The following is an 18,724-nucleotide window of genomic DNA, read 5'->3' as shown; positions in this document are numbered from 1 at the left end:
CAACCTACGTTATCACTCACCTTTGTGATTATGACAGCACCTTGGTAATGTTGAAGGAATATGGAGAAGATAACCTGCAAAGACAGGCCTCTACATAGATGACAGGTGAATATCTTTTTCATAAAGACAAGTAACGTATGGGCAGCATCCAAAGATGAGACGTATGGTCTTATTATGATCACACCAGCATGAATCAATTATTTGTGACAATTCGAGATTGTGGGAATCTTAAATCTCCCAACCCAAGTTCTCAAGAACCATGGAAAATGTATTTAATTAAATATAATATGCCAAAGCAGAACAAATTTCTCCACCCACTCTCTTCTCTGGTTCACTTAATGCAATTTCACCCTCTAAACCAGCATCTGAGGGTTTTAAAAGAGATTTCCCTGACTTTTGTGTCTCTTGCTACAGAACCCAGGGACTTGGGAAGAATCCAGCTTCCGGTGGAGAACCACGGAGCTCAGATTTACCACCAAGTCCTGAAGGACTCCCTGAAGGAAGCACGGGACAAGTCACAGTATTGACTCCCAGCTGTGCTAAGTTGAAGGGCAATGGAACTCCTGAAAGGAGTGGAGAGGGAATTCCACCAATGTTCCTCAATCCGATGCAGCCCCTCACTCTCAGTACTGAGCCTAGGTAAAGCTGGAAGCAGATCTCACCCCTTCTGTGGCTGGATAAGAGCTGGGAGCCACTGTCTCCCTTTGAGAACTTGCCGCATGGCAGCTGTTTCACGTAGCTAACAACATACCAACTGATTCGACAAGCCCAGAAAAACTCCTTCATTCTTGAATTTCAGGAACATACTAAAAAAATTATAAAATGAGTACAAGGTATACCTTTTTTGCTTACCAGAACTAAATCCCTGCTCTCTCAAGGCTCCAGCCAGGCCCAGCTTCATGGGCATGTGACCCGTGCAAGAGCACTGAGCCCCAAGCTTAAAAGGACCAGTGCACTTCGTTTAACGCTCCGCTGTTGCCACGGTGAAATTCATAAGTTTTCAACAAGGGGCACTGCATTCTCATCTTACACTGCTCTCCACCTCCAAAATGATATAGCTGGTCCTGTCTTCTGCAGAACCTGAAGGAAGCGGAATCTCCTGGCTTACCTGTGACCTGAGCATTTCCTACAGGTAACTGGGCTCTAATGCAGCTTTGGGAAGCTAGGCCCTCACCCTGATCCTTTTTTGCTATATGGGAGAATTTTCTTTTTCAAATATTATTGCTTTTCATACAATAAAATAATTCACTTCATGGGGGGAAAAAATACAATGCAGAAGATAGCATACAGAATATTAAATGGAAGTCTTCTTCACCAGTATGTCCTCACTCAATTTCACATTACTCCCTAGAGCTAACTATTGTGAGGAGACATCTTCCATTAAGAAAAAAATAAATACACACACATATAATTTGATATGCACACACTGATTGATATTCATCTTTTTTTTAAGTCCCTATTTTGTATGTCTACTGGACTAGATGGAGAAGATCCTTTAGAATCTTCCAGTAAAGAAAACCAGCAGCTTCAAACCATGTGTATTATTTTTTGCTCATTTCAGGGTCCTCAGCTTAGAGAATATCAAACTACTATCTCTTTGATCTACCACAGGTGACTGACCTTAGCACAAAGCAGCAAAGACCCAGAGACAAGTTCTCAAGAACCATGGAAACTGGCTGCCTTCTTCTTAGCCACTAAGGTTTGGTGAGGAATTCAAGAGATTGAGGTGCAAGAAAAACATAGATAAAGCCCCAGCTTTGCCATGTTGATTGGAGGAAACATCTGGATTTCTGTTTCCCCACCTGCCAAATACGGCAATTTTTATGAAGCTTCCAAAACCTCTTCCCAATCGAGTACTCTGGGTTTAGGAAAAGCTGTTTCCATCGCCCATCCTCAGGGCCACACTTCGGTCCTTGTCCTCACCTGGGATTGTTCCACCTCAGAAGTCTTAAATTCCTATTTCCCGTTCTCATAATCCATCTTCTCTTTCCACTTATCCCATTCACTTACTGCATCTATACCTCTTTTGTTTAGTTTCTTAAAAAAAAAACCAGAAATCTTTAGGGATTCATTAGTCTCACTGGTTTTTCTTTCTTATCTGTAAGATCCTTCCTGTCTTCACTTCTTTCCCTACCCATCTGCCATTCACAGCCCATCACTTCAAGCCCTAGTTGGACAATGTCCTTAACTCCTTTGCCCCACTGTCCTTTCATCACAACTATCATTTGTCCAAACTAAAAACCTTGGCCTCCTTCCCAACACCTGCCATTCCCTTTCCCCAGAGGTCTTACTGATTGATTGTACCCTATAAAAAGCTGAATCCATCTACTTCTTGCAAACCCACCTGCCACTACCCCAGTTCAAGCCACCTTCTTTTCTCAGTTGGATTAACACAACAGGCTCAGTTGATCTCCTAATGCCTTCAGTCCTTCCTATTCTTATTTATTTTCTAACTATTGCAAAAGCAATCATCCTAAAATATAGCCAAACTAAAATATAAATTTAAGTCACTTCTCCCTTCAATACCTTCCATCTTCCCTCAACCCTTGTTAACAGATTCTTTCCCTCCATCTTTCCACCCCTCATCTCACATTTTACATCCCAGCTTACACAAAACTTCTCCAACTCTCCTCAAGCTGGCCACGTTCTCTCTTGCCTCTAGACCTGTGGGTGTACTGTTCTTTGGGCCTGGAACACTCTGGCTCCACTCCCTCCCCTGCTCTGCTTGAGTTGGCCAACTCCTTCAGGTGTCAAAACAGACACCACTTCCTCTGGAAAACCCTCTTGGACTCTCCCCTACCTGAGTATTTGTGTTTCTCAAATGTGAACACACAGCCGCCTGCACTTCCCCATCACAGCATTCAAAACACACACTATCATTTCAAGATGAACTGTATGTCTCTTCCACCAGACTGTAAATTCTGAATGTGGAGACCGCACCTGTATTATTCATCACTGTATCCAACACAACAGAATGTCGGCACACTATTAGTACTCCATCGTAATGTAACTGATTTTTTTATTCAGTTTTCAAAGTTATATTTTGATTCCTAATCCTGAAAGTTCATTATAGTAACATGTTCTACAAATAATAATCTATGAGTAAATTCACAGTGTTCAGATCCAGGAAGTTTGAGGTTTGAGAACTAAAATTATCTAGACCGCAGTATTTATGGTCCTGATCATTAAAGGTTATTTATTTCTTCAGTGGTTAGCATTTTCAGGGTGGCCTCTAAGCTAGTTCCCAGGCCTCAGCTCCTCCCTGAGGCTCAAAGAACTCCCAAATGGGAAAGGAATAAATCTGGCTCCCTCTATGAGCCCTCGTCCACCACTTGTACTTCAATACCATCTCATCTCCCCCAGTAAAGAGCAAAAGATTTTAGGAATATCTGAAACTCTTTAACGAAAGTGTAGTAGGATATAGATTGGAAATTGAATGAGTCATGGTATTTGATAAAGGTGAAAGGTAAAGTAATAGATTCAATGATAATATTAATAAGAATAATAAGAACAATAATAAAAAATATTGTATTTTATAGAATACAAAACATAAAAACTAACTTAGAAAGGCAGCGAAAGATATTTGATAAAGGCAGCGAAAGAATAATAAGAACAATAATAAAAATATTGTATTTTATAGAATACAAAACATAAAAACTAACTTAGGCAGCGAAAGATAGAAGAATAAAGGAGGGAAAGAAGGGAGGAGAGTGGGGAGGTAGGGAGAAAGCAAGGGAAGGAAGGATAAAGAAGGAAGAAGGGAACTAAAGTAGTCTCAAACTTTTTTCTTGTAGGTAGGCAAGAAAAATAAGGAATAGGGGACCAAAAAAGGCCCTACATAAAGTGTCATCCCTACCCACCTACGCAGACAATAAACGTTATCCAGAGCACTGCCATCGTTCACTGAAAACGCTTCAGAAGAGCCTTATCAGTGAACAGCAGTCAAACATAGGACTTGATAGCTTTACATCATTAGAGTATCTATGGAACTTGGAAGTTCCATATGGAACTTGACATGAATGAACCAGGTGTGGGAGAAAGAAGGGGGCTAGAAGGACTAAAAGGAAAAATGCGGTGATTTAGAATGTTCATTATAGGACCTTAAAGTCTGAAATGAGAGAAGCAAGACGGGTGAAGAATCTCTTCCCTCCTCTCATTAATTCAATACACTTAAGTAATCAAGCATTTATTAATCATAAACCATGTAGCAGCCACTATGCTGGCTCCTGTTATGGACGTAAATATCAATGGTCTCAGAAAGACCTGGCCTCTGTACCCAGGATGTCTGGACATGTAACCCATTGGAACCACAGAGAGAGAAAAAAAAAAAAAAAAAGCCTTATAACTGATACTTGGGCCCAAGAATAATCATAATAAAAAATGATAAATTCACTTGAGTGTTTACCCACTTAGCTCTGTGCTAATTAAGCATACAATGCGTTTTCCTGTATAACCTTTAAAATAACACAATGAGGTATACAGAATTAGTACCTCCATTCTAAAAATGAGAAATTTGATCTCATAGAGTTTAGGGAACTTGCTCAACACCAGTACTAATGATGCATCCAAGGTCTGAACCCTGGCAGTCAGCTTTCATTGGTCTCCAGGTCCCTGAATCTAAGATGCTGAAAACAAAACATGGACAATGGTTCTCCCGAGCTTTTTGGGCAGAACCCAGATGAGCATGGGGTAACGCACCATGAGGAAAAAGTGTGTCAGGGAACTTGAGCTCCATTCTAGAACACAGCCTAATGGCTATCATTGGCCAATGTGTTAAATATGGGTAGCCATCAAAAACGGCTTATGATTATCCACCCAACCCTAAAATCAAACCATGAGTTGGGTTTTGGATTGATTGATGGTTAAAGATTCCTCGCTATAGCAACAGGTAAAGCATCCGAACTGTAGCTACATCACCATTTGGTCAGCATATTAAAAAAGAGAATTTATCTGAGAGACAAACAGAGGACTAGACACGAAGCAAGATAGAAGTCACCATGACTTGCTCCCAAATGAATGAGCATGAAGTACTAATATGAGGGAAAAGACTCCCAGATTACTTAAGAAACATAGCAGGAAAGCCACATCTCCCAGTCCTACTGGGTGGTACTTACCTGGGGGGGAAAGGGGGTGGGGTGCTTGTTTATGGCCTCTTTTATATAAAGTGAATTCTAAAGAAAACCAAATAATACTTACTGAGATGTGCATTAAAACGTGAGAGCCGCTGAAAAGATTTAAATCCCGACCTCTCAGTGTTCTTTCCTTATAGTCAAAGTGAGAAATGCTCTAAGTATATAAATAGTACACCTGAGTAGTCTCTGCCTTTCTTTCAGTATTTTACATAGAGGAAGCATTCCCTAATGTGATGCAATGGTATTCGTTAAGGGGTGATCAGCAATAAGTTGGCAAAGGCTCGTAAAAGAAATGACAGAGTTCTTAATAACAGAGCCTGTTGAGAGGAAACTCAGAGGACGCCAAGAGGAAGGTTTCAAGTAGAAGCATGAGTGAGAAAGCATGATGCACCAGCTCCATAAAGAGGAGGCGAGTGTGAATTAGAGAACGAGGGCTTGCATTCTCCTACCAGTTAAGTGCTTACTATTATGAGAGCTAAAACCTCTTCAAAATGAATAAATGGGTTAAATAGAATGGGGATTACCATTTAAGTAGAGCATTCTAACTTTGCTTCAGATCATGGGAATTCTACAAAATCACAAAGGAGAGAACTGGCTGAGCAAAATAGTTTCATTTAATGGGAAATTTATTTCAGAAGAGAAGCTAAGGAAAATTTCTAGGGTGAAGTAATGACATTTAGAATTAGGAGGCATTTATGTAAAAAGCAATGTCCAAGGATAACGTTAAGTAGTAAGAATTTTCAGAAAGACCTAGAAAAAACTGAGAGAGAGACCTGAGGCATTTTAAAAAGAAGAACAAAGAAAAATGTAAGCTCTCTCTCCATAGGAAATAATTAGAATAGTAGAATTTGACCTAAATTAAAGGAAAATTTACTCATGCCTATGAGTATAAGCACAGTAACACACACACACACACACACACCACACACACACACACACACACACACTCCTTCCTACCTTAGAAATCCCCCCAAAGACTGAGATGAAATGTTACTTCTGTTCCTTTTCTAGTCTAATTAAAACATGAAATGTTGCCTATTGCCTGTTATCAGTTTATGCATATTATGGGTTAAATAGAAAAATTAATATTAATTGAGGAAGTCACTCCACTGCAACATTTATTACACTAAGTCAGAGGACTAGTGATTATTAAAACAAGGTATAGCTCCAAATTATATACTGTCCCATATATGCTAATTGAGGGGAAAAGCCAGCCTTAACCATAGAAAGATACTCTTACAAACTCTAAAATGTAAGTCCCATTCCAGAAATTAAATTATACACCAAAATATTTTCTCCAAATACGAATGACTTTTAAACTGTAAAAAGGATAAAAAGTTATAAAGTAAAAAAAACCTTTCCAATTATAAAATTTCCTCACAAAACCTCCTTATGTTTTTAATTCTTTACTGTTTGGATTTAGATTTTTTTTTTTTAAACAAATTTAAGTGGTTGGAATCATCTTTTTCATTTAAATTTCATAAGAAAGAGAATCACAATGCACATTCCCTGACCAGATTGTGTATGGCCTATTTATCTGAAATGTTTGATTCCATATGGATTTCTTCTCTTTTATTTATAACTTCCAGAAAGGATTCTAATAAGTCAGCCACTCAAGGGCAACCAATTTGAAATCCAGGCCCTGAGACCATAATACCTCAGGTCTGCCACCTGTGATGTTTTCTAGATGGACCAGAGAAGGCACACAAAGCTGGAAGGCCTGTGTAGAGCCTGCACCAACTTTGAGCCACAAGTGGGTGGTCCACTGAGGTCAGGGTTAAAGTTCACAGAATAATTTGGAAATTATTCTCAGCTTGGATCTCGTTTATGAGGCCTGAGAATACACCCTTTAATTAGAATACAATTTCCAAAGCAGCCACTCCCTTGACTTTCCAGAGCCCAGTTATTCTCAGAAAAGTAAAAACAGCCTAATCACACTGACAGCTAACAGTTCCCTATAAATTATGCCTTAAACATCCAACAAAGAAGGCAGCAGGCATCTGGGACAACAGAGACATTAGCGGCCAGCCCTCACTCGCCACTCTCAGGAATAGATAAGAAAAAGAAGTCTCATTAAACAGTCGCTCCCCTTCACTTCTTGCTTATGCAGCTGAACTGTCCCATGGAAGCTTGGAAAAAGAGTGGGTTGCACATTTGAAAATGTTCCCACACCCTAGCCGGCCTCATTTTTCTGATGATGTCTCCATCCAGCCAACCTCACACTACAGTGGGAAACTAAAATCAATTCCATGAGAGCAAGCTGTCCGCCTCTTCCACGGTGCTCAGGGAGCCACACAGGACTCTGGCACAGGAGCCAGCCCAGTCCTGACTCACCACAGATGTTCCCCTCCTCCCCCATGCAGCTCTGAGCCACCGCCTTCTTTCCAGGGCCTATTGTTATTACAAAAGACTCACTGGGCCCCCAAAATGGGCTAGATGCTGAAGCAAGAGGAAAACACACATCTCCCTAACTGCAGGGTTAAGAGAGACAGACGTTAAATGACGCAGAGATGGCCAGCGACTCAACGGGGAAAGCCAAAGATGGAAAGTCAGGCTAGGTTTGTAGAGTTTAGTATCGGGGAGCTGGAACAGCAGAAGCTATCAGATTATCAAACTTGCAAATGTTATCCAGACTTAAGTCGGTTTTAAAGATGACATAAAATGCTCCATCCCAGCAAATCGAGATATCAAATTTTTCTGTAGACCCAACAGAGTAGCCTTTGTCTAGAAAAGTATGACCAGGAAAATAACAAAAATGTAGTTTTTGAACTCTGTCATCAGAATTCACAGTCCAAAGTCACCCACAAATATCTGGAAATTCTTGGCAACATGTTTTGGGCCAGAGCAGCAATACTGTCTTTGGCCATTATCTTTCAATATCCATTCATCTGTCAGTTTTCCCAGCAGCCCTCTCAGACGGGGCCATAAACCTCTCTCTCTGCATTCCTTCAGTGCATGTTAGTAGGCAACTAGACAGTTGTTCCCAAATACTCCAGTGCCCCCTGGTACAGGCTGCATCGTCATCTCAATAAAGAATCTATTTCATGCACTTTACAGTATTTTCTTTTTATTGCTGTCCATGTAACCAGTATAGACAACAGAGAGAGGAGTTCATTTTAAATCCATTCCTTTTAATGCTAGGAATTCTGCAACTAAAATGAGCTTCATCAAATAGCACAAAAATTTTTTAACATGTTAATATGACTCGCCACATCCTTACACAACAGTACTTATATTTTGGGTTTTGTCCTAAGAGTTCTTACTCACGTTTTCCTAGTGTGGGCCCTGGGAAGGGAGATTAGAGAAGTAAATCAATTAAATGAAACACACACACTTAAAATTCTGTGACTATGGGGGAAAAAAAATGAGCAAACAATTATGCCTCCCGAAAGGTGAAGTTAAAATGGTCTGTAAGACCCCTTCTCGCTCTAACTCTCTGGTTGTTTGGGAAATCACAGATAAAATATGCCAGTATCTCACAAAACCTTAAGTTTCACAACAGTAGAGTCAATATTTAGATAGAAGACAACCAATATATGTTTCGGCGATAAATGTTTACTTGAAATAATGTTTATTTGATGCTTTGGAGAAAGCTATATAAATCTCGCTCCTCACAAATTCCTGAGTTTCATTTCCTTTCTATTCCCTTCCTAAATAGAAAAGTGTAAAAAACCAAAATGGTTCTAAAATTAAACTAAAACACACTCACTTTTAGAACTTTTGTTTGAAAACTTGAAGTCTCCTTCAGTACTGTTTCTATTGTTATTTTTTGTTTTCTACAAAGTTGGCTTTTTCCTTCTAGCTGCTTTTTTTCTGTTTGGTTTCAGTAGGGACAGATACTGGGCATTCTAGAGAGGAAAGGCAATATTCCAAGATTCAAAGTAAATGTAATATGTAACACAAAAAAGGGTCTGTATTATGAAGCTGTCGGAACTGAAGAATTAAATTTTAAAAAATAAAGTAAAACAACACTTGATTCCCAGAATAAAACTTCTTCTCTGTCTTCTCTGGAAAACTGAGAAGTGACGCGATAATTCTGTTACCATGAATGAGAATTTCAAAAGATGTAGTACTCCTATGCCCTTCCAGGTGTGGCATAGTAGTGTTCTTTCTACTTACACATTCACTACAGAAAATTGTTCATTATATGGCAAATTCATCTTGAATCCACCTGGGGGAATTTAGCGACCAGAACAAGTAAAACCTGACATTGACAGGCATTCTGAATAGCACTCAAAAGATGCTGACATTTCAGTGCATTCCCAGAGTAAAACAAAGCTAAACCAAAGCTTCTTATATATTCTACAGAGCAATTTTAAGAAGAGAAAGAGAATAAAAAGAAGCCAAGTAGTGATAAAAGTGTTAACTGTAAAAAACAGTTTGGAATCATTTGGCCAGAAGAACAGGGACCACATGGCATTACCAAAATACTACTCATTGTCCTTTACCTCTGTCTTTATCTTTTTAGTTTCACAGTCTGTTCATACTTAGAACTGTCTGACTTCTACTTAGTCACTGCTCAAGAAGGTATTAAGTTTTGTTTAAATCTCTCTGAGGATGGAGTCCAAAATGTATAGGTCAATTCTTCCTTTTTAAAGATGGGATGAAAGCTGACAGATAGTATTATTTATACCCTACTTTTAGCTCTGCATTTTAAAAGACTCATGAAAAACACTTTCAGATGAACTCTGTTGATTTACAGATTTCTAGCAGAATTATATCAGACGATTAACTGAGAGCATACTATCATAGTCATGTCCCCAAAGCACTCCAATTTTCTCCAAAAATACTTACTTCTGATGAGTTCGTCATTCGAACAATTTCCCCAAATGGACTGGTCTTGCATCTCTCCATGTGTGAAGCAGCTATCAGTGGCTTGAGTTATATCTCTCTCGGTATTTTCTTTATCACATTTTTCTAAATAAAAAAAATACATATATATTTATTATCATTAAATGTTACGTATTTTTCTCTATTTTTTCATTTTATAGATTTTTTTCTAAATGCTTCTAAATCTGCCATAATTTAAAGAAATGGGAGCAGTATCTCTAGTAACTAGTATCTCTAGTAACTGTTGCATATGTTATTGACTCAATAGCAGAGATTTACTGAGCACCTACTATACGGCTAGCACTGAAGATTTTACTGTAAAAATTATGTTAAGATTATTGTAAAGAAGTCGTTGAAACAGCAAATGATCTGCCATAATAGAAAAATGTGGAACGGTTATATCAAGGATGGAAGTGAGTCCATACATGCAGAGGGCAGGGGTGGCAGCATCAAAGAAGATGCGAGATTTATATGTGGGTTTATGGGTTCTCAAGGGGCAAGCCAAGAAGTAAGGAAAAGTAATGTCTTATTAGGAACATAACTCAGGCAAAAAGCAGACTATAACATAAGGTAAAATTAACATTATAAGAGGTCTAGAGCACTAAAAAAAAGGTTCAAAGGAAGAAAAAGAAACTCATCAGGATTGAGAGCTCAAGAAAGGCACTATAGAAAATGGTGCATGTTGGATGGTCTTTAAGATCAGCAGGAATTCTCAAAGTAGGGATGGGAGAAAGGCCATTCCAAGTGGAAAAACAGCATGGGTGAACTCAAAAAGCAGACACCTGGGCAAAAGTTCCAACTTTCTGCACTGTGAAGTACTTAAAGAGGGATATTAGGAAATAAGATGGTAAAAGTTTGAATAGGGACTTGCTATGGATATTTGAATACCAAGGTGAAAAATCTGGACCTTCTTTCAAAGTGAGATAAATAAGTGACAGTAGCCACTGAATCTTTATGAATTGCCTAATCAAAGCCACACATAAGAAAAATTAATGAACTTGTACACACCAGTGGTTCTCTATCCTGACTGTACTTTAACTCACTCAGGGGACTTTTTAAAAAAGATTCCTAGGCCCCATGGCCTAAAATTCTAATTTAATTTGGGGGAAGGGGGCTTAGGTGATTCTACTATACTTACATCCTTGAGAATCACTGGAGTATGGATGCATCTAAGAGGGAGAGCAGAGTAAGGGAAACTAAAAGGGAAACTCAGCACAGTCCAGGCAGAAGTTGATGAGAGTTTCAACAACTGGATAAAAAATGGGAAAGGAGGTAATTGTGAGAAAATAACTAGAGGATTCACAGATTATCAGAGAAGATGGGATTGGAGCTGACTGAGTTCTCTTAGTCTGGAGTTGACTGGAAAAACCTAGAGACCAGGAGAATAATTTTTAAAATATATATTTGTACATGGTAGATGTCTGGGCATCGTACTATGCAGTGGGGATACAATCAGTTACAAGACACAGCCCAGGCCTTCGTGGAGTTTACAGTCTAGTGGATGAGTTTAGTGTTGAACATTTGAATCTGCAAGTCACAAATAACATATAGCGAGAAACAGTCATCTTCCTAAACCTGATTGCTGAAGCCATTCAAATGAATACACTCACCAAAAGAGTGAGTATATTAAAAGAAGACTATCAAGGGGGGTCTGTACAATTAGAAAGGAGTCAGAGAAGGCAGAAAAACTAGATAATGTCAGGCCATGGAAGCAAGGAAAGGAAAGAGATTCAAACAGAAGTTGTTAGTCAACTGTATTAACATTTCCAGTGGAAGGAAAAAATTTCTGCATATGCAGAAATTTCTCATGTACCACGGGGATTTCACAATTGAAAAGTTCTGCCATAAAACACATTTCAACACATGAAAATAGACGGACACTCAGGAATAAGTCCAGAGGCTAAGATTTCTGAAAAAATAGGGTCTTCAATGCTAAGTATTTTTAGAAAGCAAAACCATATTCAGATAGCAGTAAAATATAAATTAGAAGCATGCTAAACCAATATGTTCTAGATTTATGTAACATTTACTCAGCATTATCCTAGAGAAAATGTAATCTTCCTGAGATGTGTTACTTTCAATTAAAATCTTGACTTTTTTAAACAACTCAAGAAATCTTTCCACCGCTACAGTCAACCCAAGCCCTTCCTGAGATGATCAACAGAAAAGATTTTTTCTACCAACTCACTAGTACACAGGAACTCTCTCACCGCAGAGTCCTACATACTTGCTGCTACTGTCATGTAGCTGACTGCCGCCAGGTGTCATGCTAGTAGGCTTGATTCAATTAGTAACTCTAATTGTAGCTGAATGAAATTAATTATATAATTGTGAGCTGTTCAAGTTTAATTCCATTAAAATTAATTCATGAAACCAGGGCATTATGAAGCATTGCTGACTAAAAGAAAATACGTATGAATAAAGCCTCTAGACACACTTGACTCACATTTGAATCATGTCCAATATTCAAGTGCTAAAACACAGACCCTCTCAACTCTCCATTGACTAAATGAAAATGCCATGTGATCCGTACACACATAACTTAGTAGTGACCCACTACTAAGAGGAAAATAAAGTTCTTCCTGCTCTGAATACTTATTAAGAGACAGTTATCACATTTTTTTTTAAAGTTTTCTTATCTGTGAAATTCTAGAATTAGATGATCCCAGGAGTCCTCAAGTTGAAAAAGAAAAGAAAAATTATCATCCTCTGTCTCATTATATTCAAGAAATTATAAATATGTAACTCCTATTAAATCACAATCATGTCTATCCAACTTTGCCTCCTTTGAAAACTAAATGTCTTGGCTCAAAAGTTAGTCTCACCAATCACAAGAAATTGAAACTGATTAAAAATCTTCCAACAAACAAAAGCCCAGGACCAGATGGCTTCACAGGTGAATTCTATCAAACATTTAGAGAAGAGCTAACACCCATCCTTCTCAAACTCTTCCCAAAAATTGCAGAGGAAGGAACACTCCCAAACTCATTCTACGAGGCCACCATCACCCTGATACCAAAACCAGACAAAGATACTACAAAAAAAGAAAAGTACAGACCAATATCACTGATGAATATAGATGCAAAAATCCTCAACAAAATACTAGCAAACAGAATCCAACAACACATTAAAAGGATCATACACCATGATCAAATGGGATTTATCCCAGGGATGCAAGAATTCTTCAATATACGCAAATCAATCAATGTGATACACCATATTAACAAATTGAAGAATAAAAACCATATGATCATCTCAATAGATGCAGAGAAAACTCCTGACAATATGCAACACCCATTTATGATAAAAACTCTCCAGAAAGTGGGCATAGAGGGAACCTACCTCAACATAATAAAGGCCATATACAACAAACCCACAGCAAACATCATTCTCAATGGTGAAAAACTGAAACCATTCCCTTTAAGATCAGGAACAAGACAAGGATGTCCACTCTCACCACTATTATTCAACATAGTTTTGGAAGTCCTAGCCATGGCAATCAGAGAAGAAAAAGAAATAAAAGGAATCCAAATCAGAAAAGAAGAAGTAAAATTGTCACTGCTTGCAGATGACATGATACTATACATAGAGAATCCTAAAGATGCCACCAGAAAACTACTAGAGCTAATCAATGAATTTGGTAAAGTTGCAGGATACAAAATTAATGCACAGAAATCTCTTGCATTCCTATACACTAATGATGAAAACTCTGAAAGAGAAATTAAGGAAACACTCCCATTTACCATTGCAACAAAAAGAATAAAATACCTAGGAATAAACCTACCTAGGGAGACAAAAGACCTGTATGCAGAAAACTATAAGACACTGATGAAAGAAATTAAAGAGGATACAAACAGATGGAGAGATATACCATGTTCTTGGATTGGAAGAATCAATATCGTGAAAATGACTATACTACCCAAAGCAATCTACAGATTCCATGCAATCCCTATCAAATTACCAATGGCATTTTTCACAGAACTAGAACAAAAAATCTTAAAATCTGTATGGAGACACAAAAGACCCTGAATAGCCAAAGCAGTCTTGAGGGGAAAAAACGGAGCTGGAAGAATCAGACACCCTGACCTCAGACTATACTACAAAGCTACAGTAATCAAGACAATATGGTACTGACACAAAAACAGAAATACAGATCAATGGAACAGGACAGAAAGCCCAGAGATAAACCCACACACCTATGGTCAACTAATCTATGACAAAGGAGGCAAGGATATACATGGAGAAAAGACAGTCTCTTCAATAAGTGGTGCTGGGAAACCTGGACAGCTATATGTAAAAGAATGAAATTAGAACACTCCCTAACACCATACACAAAAATTAACTCAAAATGGATTACAGACCTAAATGTAAGACTGGACACTATAAAACTCTTAGAGGAAAACATAGGAAGAACACTCTTTGACATAAATCACAGCAAGATCTTTTTGATCCACCTCCTAGAGTAATAATGGAAATAAAAACAAAAATAAACAAATGGGACCTAATGAAGCTTAAAAGCTTTTGCAAAGCAAAGGAAACTACAAACAAGATGAAAAGACAACCCTCAGAATGGGAGAAAATATTTGCAAATGAATCAACTGACAAAGGATTAATCTCCAAAATATATAAACAGCTCATGCAGCTCAATATTAAAAAAACAAACAACCTAATCCAAAAATGGGCAGAAGACCTAGACATTTCTCCAAAGAAGACATACAGATAGCCAAGAAGCACATGAAAAGCTGCTCAACATCCCTAATTATTAGAGAAATGCAAATCAAAACTACAATGAGGTATCACCTCACACCAGTTAGAATGGGCATCATCAGAAAATCTACAAACAACAAATGCTGGAGAGGGTGTGGAGAAAAAGGAACCCTCTTGCACTGTTGGTGGGAACGTAAATTGATACAGCCATTATGGAGAACAATATGGAGGTTCCTTAAAAAACTAAAAAATAAAATTACCATACGACCCAGCAATCCCACTACTGGGCATATACCCAGAAAAATCCATAATTCAAAAAGACACATGCACCCCAATGTTCACTGCAGCACTATTTACAATAGCCAGGTCATGGAAGCAACCTAAATGCCCATCGACAGACGAATGGATAAAAAAGATGTGGTACATATATACAATGGAATATTACTCAGCCATAAAAAGGAATGAAATTGGGTCATTTGTAGAGACGTGGATGGATCTAGAGACTGTCATACAGAGTGAAGTCAGAAAGAGAAAAACACATGTCGTATATTAACGCATATATGTGGAACTTAGAAAAATGGTACAGATGAACCAGTTTACAGGGCAGAAATAGCAACACAGATGCAGAGAACAAACGTATGGACATCACGGGGGGAAAGTGGTGGTGGTGGTGGGATGAACTGGGAGACTGGGATTGACATATATACACTAATATGTATAAAATGGATAACTAATAAGAACCTGCTGTACAAAAAAATAAATTAAATTAAATTAAAAAAAAAAAAAAAAGTTGGTCTCAGGCTTTTGCTATAATCCATAGAACCCAGCCCAAAGCAAGGCTCAGAAAAAACTCCAAGTTTAAATTGACCTGCCAATTCTCCACTTTTATAAACTTCTGTGACCACTTGACTCTTCTGTGATTTCCTAACATATCTATTTTTATTTTATTAACATCTCTTTAACATTTAATGGAATACCAATATGGAAGCCTCATAAATGGTGTGCAGTCATATCTAATATTGAATAAATGCAATGAAAGTGAGATTTAATTGACAGATAACTGTAAAATGGGCCCCATGATGTCCAGCCACAGAACCAATCTTACTACAACTTTCAATAGGTTTGGGTTAGCCACTACTCATTAAGATGACAAAATAGCAGTTTCTAATAACAGATTTCTGTTATCAGTGTAGATTGTCTATCACTTCTAAATTGCAGCAGCAGAAGCCATACTCCTTATTTAGTTAATTCCTTTCTGGCTTTATGAAGGTTTGTAGTTGCAATTCAACTGCTATGTGGGCCCAAAAGACATATCCCAAAAGCAATCAAGTAATTTCAATGATGCAAAAAATCAATCTGTATCTTTCTACAAGATTTCTATATACACATCCATTCTTCTCCAACTATATATATACAAGCACTCCTTCCCAACTTAGCAACCTTCTCTTAACAGGGGACCTTATCTCAATGATGCTGTTCTTCCACGCCAATGGTTCTCTACCACAGAGCACTTTAAACATAAAGATACACAAGTCCCAACCTCAGAGGTCCCAATTCAGGTGGTATGGGGGGACGGGGGTGTCATCATCATATATGGCCAGGTTTGAGGGGCACTGTGCTAGGTAAGCTCTTCTGTACTATACAACTTAGAGAAAACTTAGAAGAGCCCATCAAACACTGAGACACAGACCTTGCTTCTCATCCCCTTTGTCACAGTATTCCAAGTTATCAGAAACTACAATTTTATCTAATCAGTAATTAATACAGAGGTATTTAGTTCTGTCTCTGTGTCAGGACAACTCTGAGAATACAAAACCTGAATTACATATAACACTAAACAGTCCCACTAATAGATAAACATATAAGAGATATGTTTTCAATATTAATACAAAAATTGAAGACAGTTTAAAAATAGCACTAGAGCAAAGGATAGTCATATACCACTGGCATCTGCTACCAAAAGGCTAGCTTCCCAGCATTCTATTGTGCCTCCACTGAATAGGGACAATGCAGAAGAATCTTTGGAAGAGGGGAAAAAAGCTTGGCCCCTGACAACGAATCCTCTAGCTGGGGAGACCAAACATACACACAAAACAATCAAGCAACTACAAAACAGAAGGGAATGAAAACTGCCCTGGGTCATAATTCTGGCTCAAAAACTGACCAGCTGTGTGACTGGGGCTGGGTCTCATTCTCTTTATCCAGAAATGAAGGCACTGAGCTGGATGGCTGCAGAGAACTTTTTTGACTCTAAAAATCTGTAAATCTGAGTCTGCGCAAGGGCTAAACAAGAGAGCCAAAACTTCATATACACACTGTAGGGTGTTTAGAATGAAGTGGAGAAAAACCTAGAAAACCCTCTGTAAAGCACTGGATTTGAGTTAATTTTCAAAGAAAATGATGAGCATGAATTACACCAAAGAGTCAAAGGAAAAAAGTAAGAGTTCTAAAGGAGCAATTTAACTATAATATGTCCTACTCAGAAATGACTGTCTATCTTACAGGATCAATACTCTTTATTTTTTGCTATTTTTCTAAAGAAGGGCATGATGGTGAGAAGCAATCTGTCTCCAATCTTGATTTTTCTTGCTAAAGGATAATGAGACAGATTCAGGTAAACAGAATTTCCATTTGATTTAAAATTGTACAATATTTTACCTAGTTGGCATTATCTAAATTTAAAACTTTGAGAGTTTCACTTATCTCAGGCAGTTGGGGAATAAAATAAGTGAATGGTGATTAGCAAGACAGAAAAATCTAAATGTATTAAAAGTAAGTCAATTGGATAATAATACATGTAAAATATTATATGTGCCATATAACAGCCACTCAGCTGGTATGTAATTATTAAATAAGAAAAAAAGAAGAAAAGAAAAAATGCTTCCTTTTCTTGAAAGAATTAATGAATTATTATAGTTACAGTATTAGCAATTTTCAAAGGACTTTAATATATAATATTTATTTGATCTTCAGAACCCATCAACCATACAATAAAGAAAACATTGGCTCAATTTTACTGATGAGACTACAGAGTAAGTCTCAGAAATAGATATTCAATTGAAAATAGAATGATGAAATGCAGAGTTGGAAAGGATCTTGTAGCTCAGCTAATTTCATATCCCTCCCAGGATAGAAAGCCCCCTGCAATACTCAGTCTTTCTCCAAAATTCCAAGGAATGATATCCCATAAAGGAACATACTCTATTCTTCGTCAGTTTGATTCAGTAGTAAGTTGTTCTTTATTTTGAGCACAAATACACCGACAGGTGATCTTTAACTAGTTCTAGTTCTGCCCACTGTAGGTAGAAATAATAAACTTAACCTTACTTCTATAAGACAATCATTCAAACTACTGAAGAGGGATTTTTTTTCCATCAGTTTGTAGTCAAGCACATTTATTATCTCAATAGTTAAATGGTTTTAACAAATAAGAGTAACAGAAGAATTTAGTAATGTTGTATGAGGATGAAATGAGTTTGTCAAAGTTACTAATGAACTTTTAAAACATGTACAATACTGTTCATGCCATGGTTTTCCAAGAAATAGAGATAGTATTGTCACCTAAAAGTCCAGATATTTGAATCCTTCCTGATAAATAAAAAGACTCTCATTAGGTTCTCTGGGACAGAAATACTATCCTTAAACTGTACTTTTTACTGGAGAAATGGTTAAGAGCACAGGATTTAAAATCAGAGTGCCTGGGTCCACCACTAACTATGTGAATCCTGAGCAAATTACATAACCTTTGTCAGATTCTTAATCTTTAAAATGGGAATAACACCAGTACCTACATCAGAAGGTGGATGCGGAAATAAACGAAACCATGCCTGGAAAGCAGAGTGTCTGGTATACAATAAGGGCTCATTCACACTTGCTATTAGTATTACATTAAGTGTCATTACAATAAGCACCTTTTTAAAACCTTAGGGATACTGTTGAGGACAGTATCTATCTATGCAGTAATCCCTATGTAAGAAACCGTGCTAGAAATCTGTTTCCAGACTGAATATAAGGAAAACTATTCCTTCCTCTGAGAAGCTATATGTTATTTTTTT

General features: G+C 37.7%; 1 protein-coding gene across 3 annotated transcripts in view; it reads right to left on the bottom strand.

The window, feature by feature from the left end:
• The window catches only part of MDFIC (MyoD family inhibitor domain containing), a 97,465-nt gene that overhangs the window by 65,010 nt on the left and 13,731 nt on the right, over window positions 1-18,724 (bottom strand). For all 3 annotated transcript variants that reach the window (XM_061197956.1, XM_061197957.1, XM_061197958.1), the window contains exon 3: window positions 9,927-10,049. In XM_061197956.1, coding sequence (XP_061053939.1) covers window positions 9,927-10,049 — 123 coding nt within the window. The remainder of the gene's footprint in view (window positions 1-9,926; window positions 10,050-18,724) is intronic.

This window comes from Eubalaena glacialis, chromosome 8 (genome assembly GCF_028564815.1).
Source record: "Eubalaena glacialis isolate mEubGla1 chromosome 8, mEubGla1.1.hap2.+ XY, whole genome shotgun sequence".
Classification (NCBI taxonomy): Eukaryota; Metazoa; Chordata; class Mammalia; order Artiodactyla; family Balaenidae; genus Eubalaena; species Eubalaena glacialis.
Note: the sequence above shows the minus strand (reverse complement) of the source record. Positions and strands in the feature narration are given on the sequence as shown.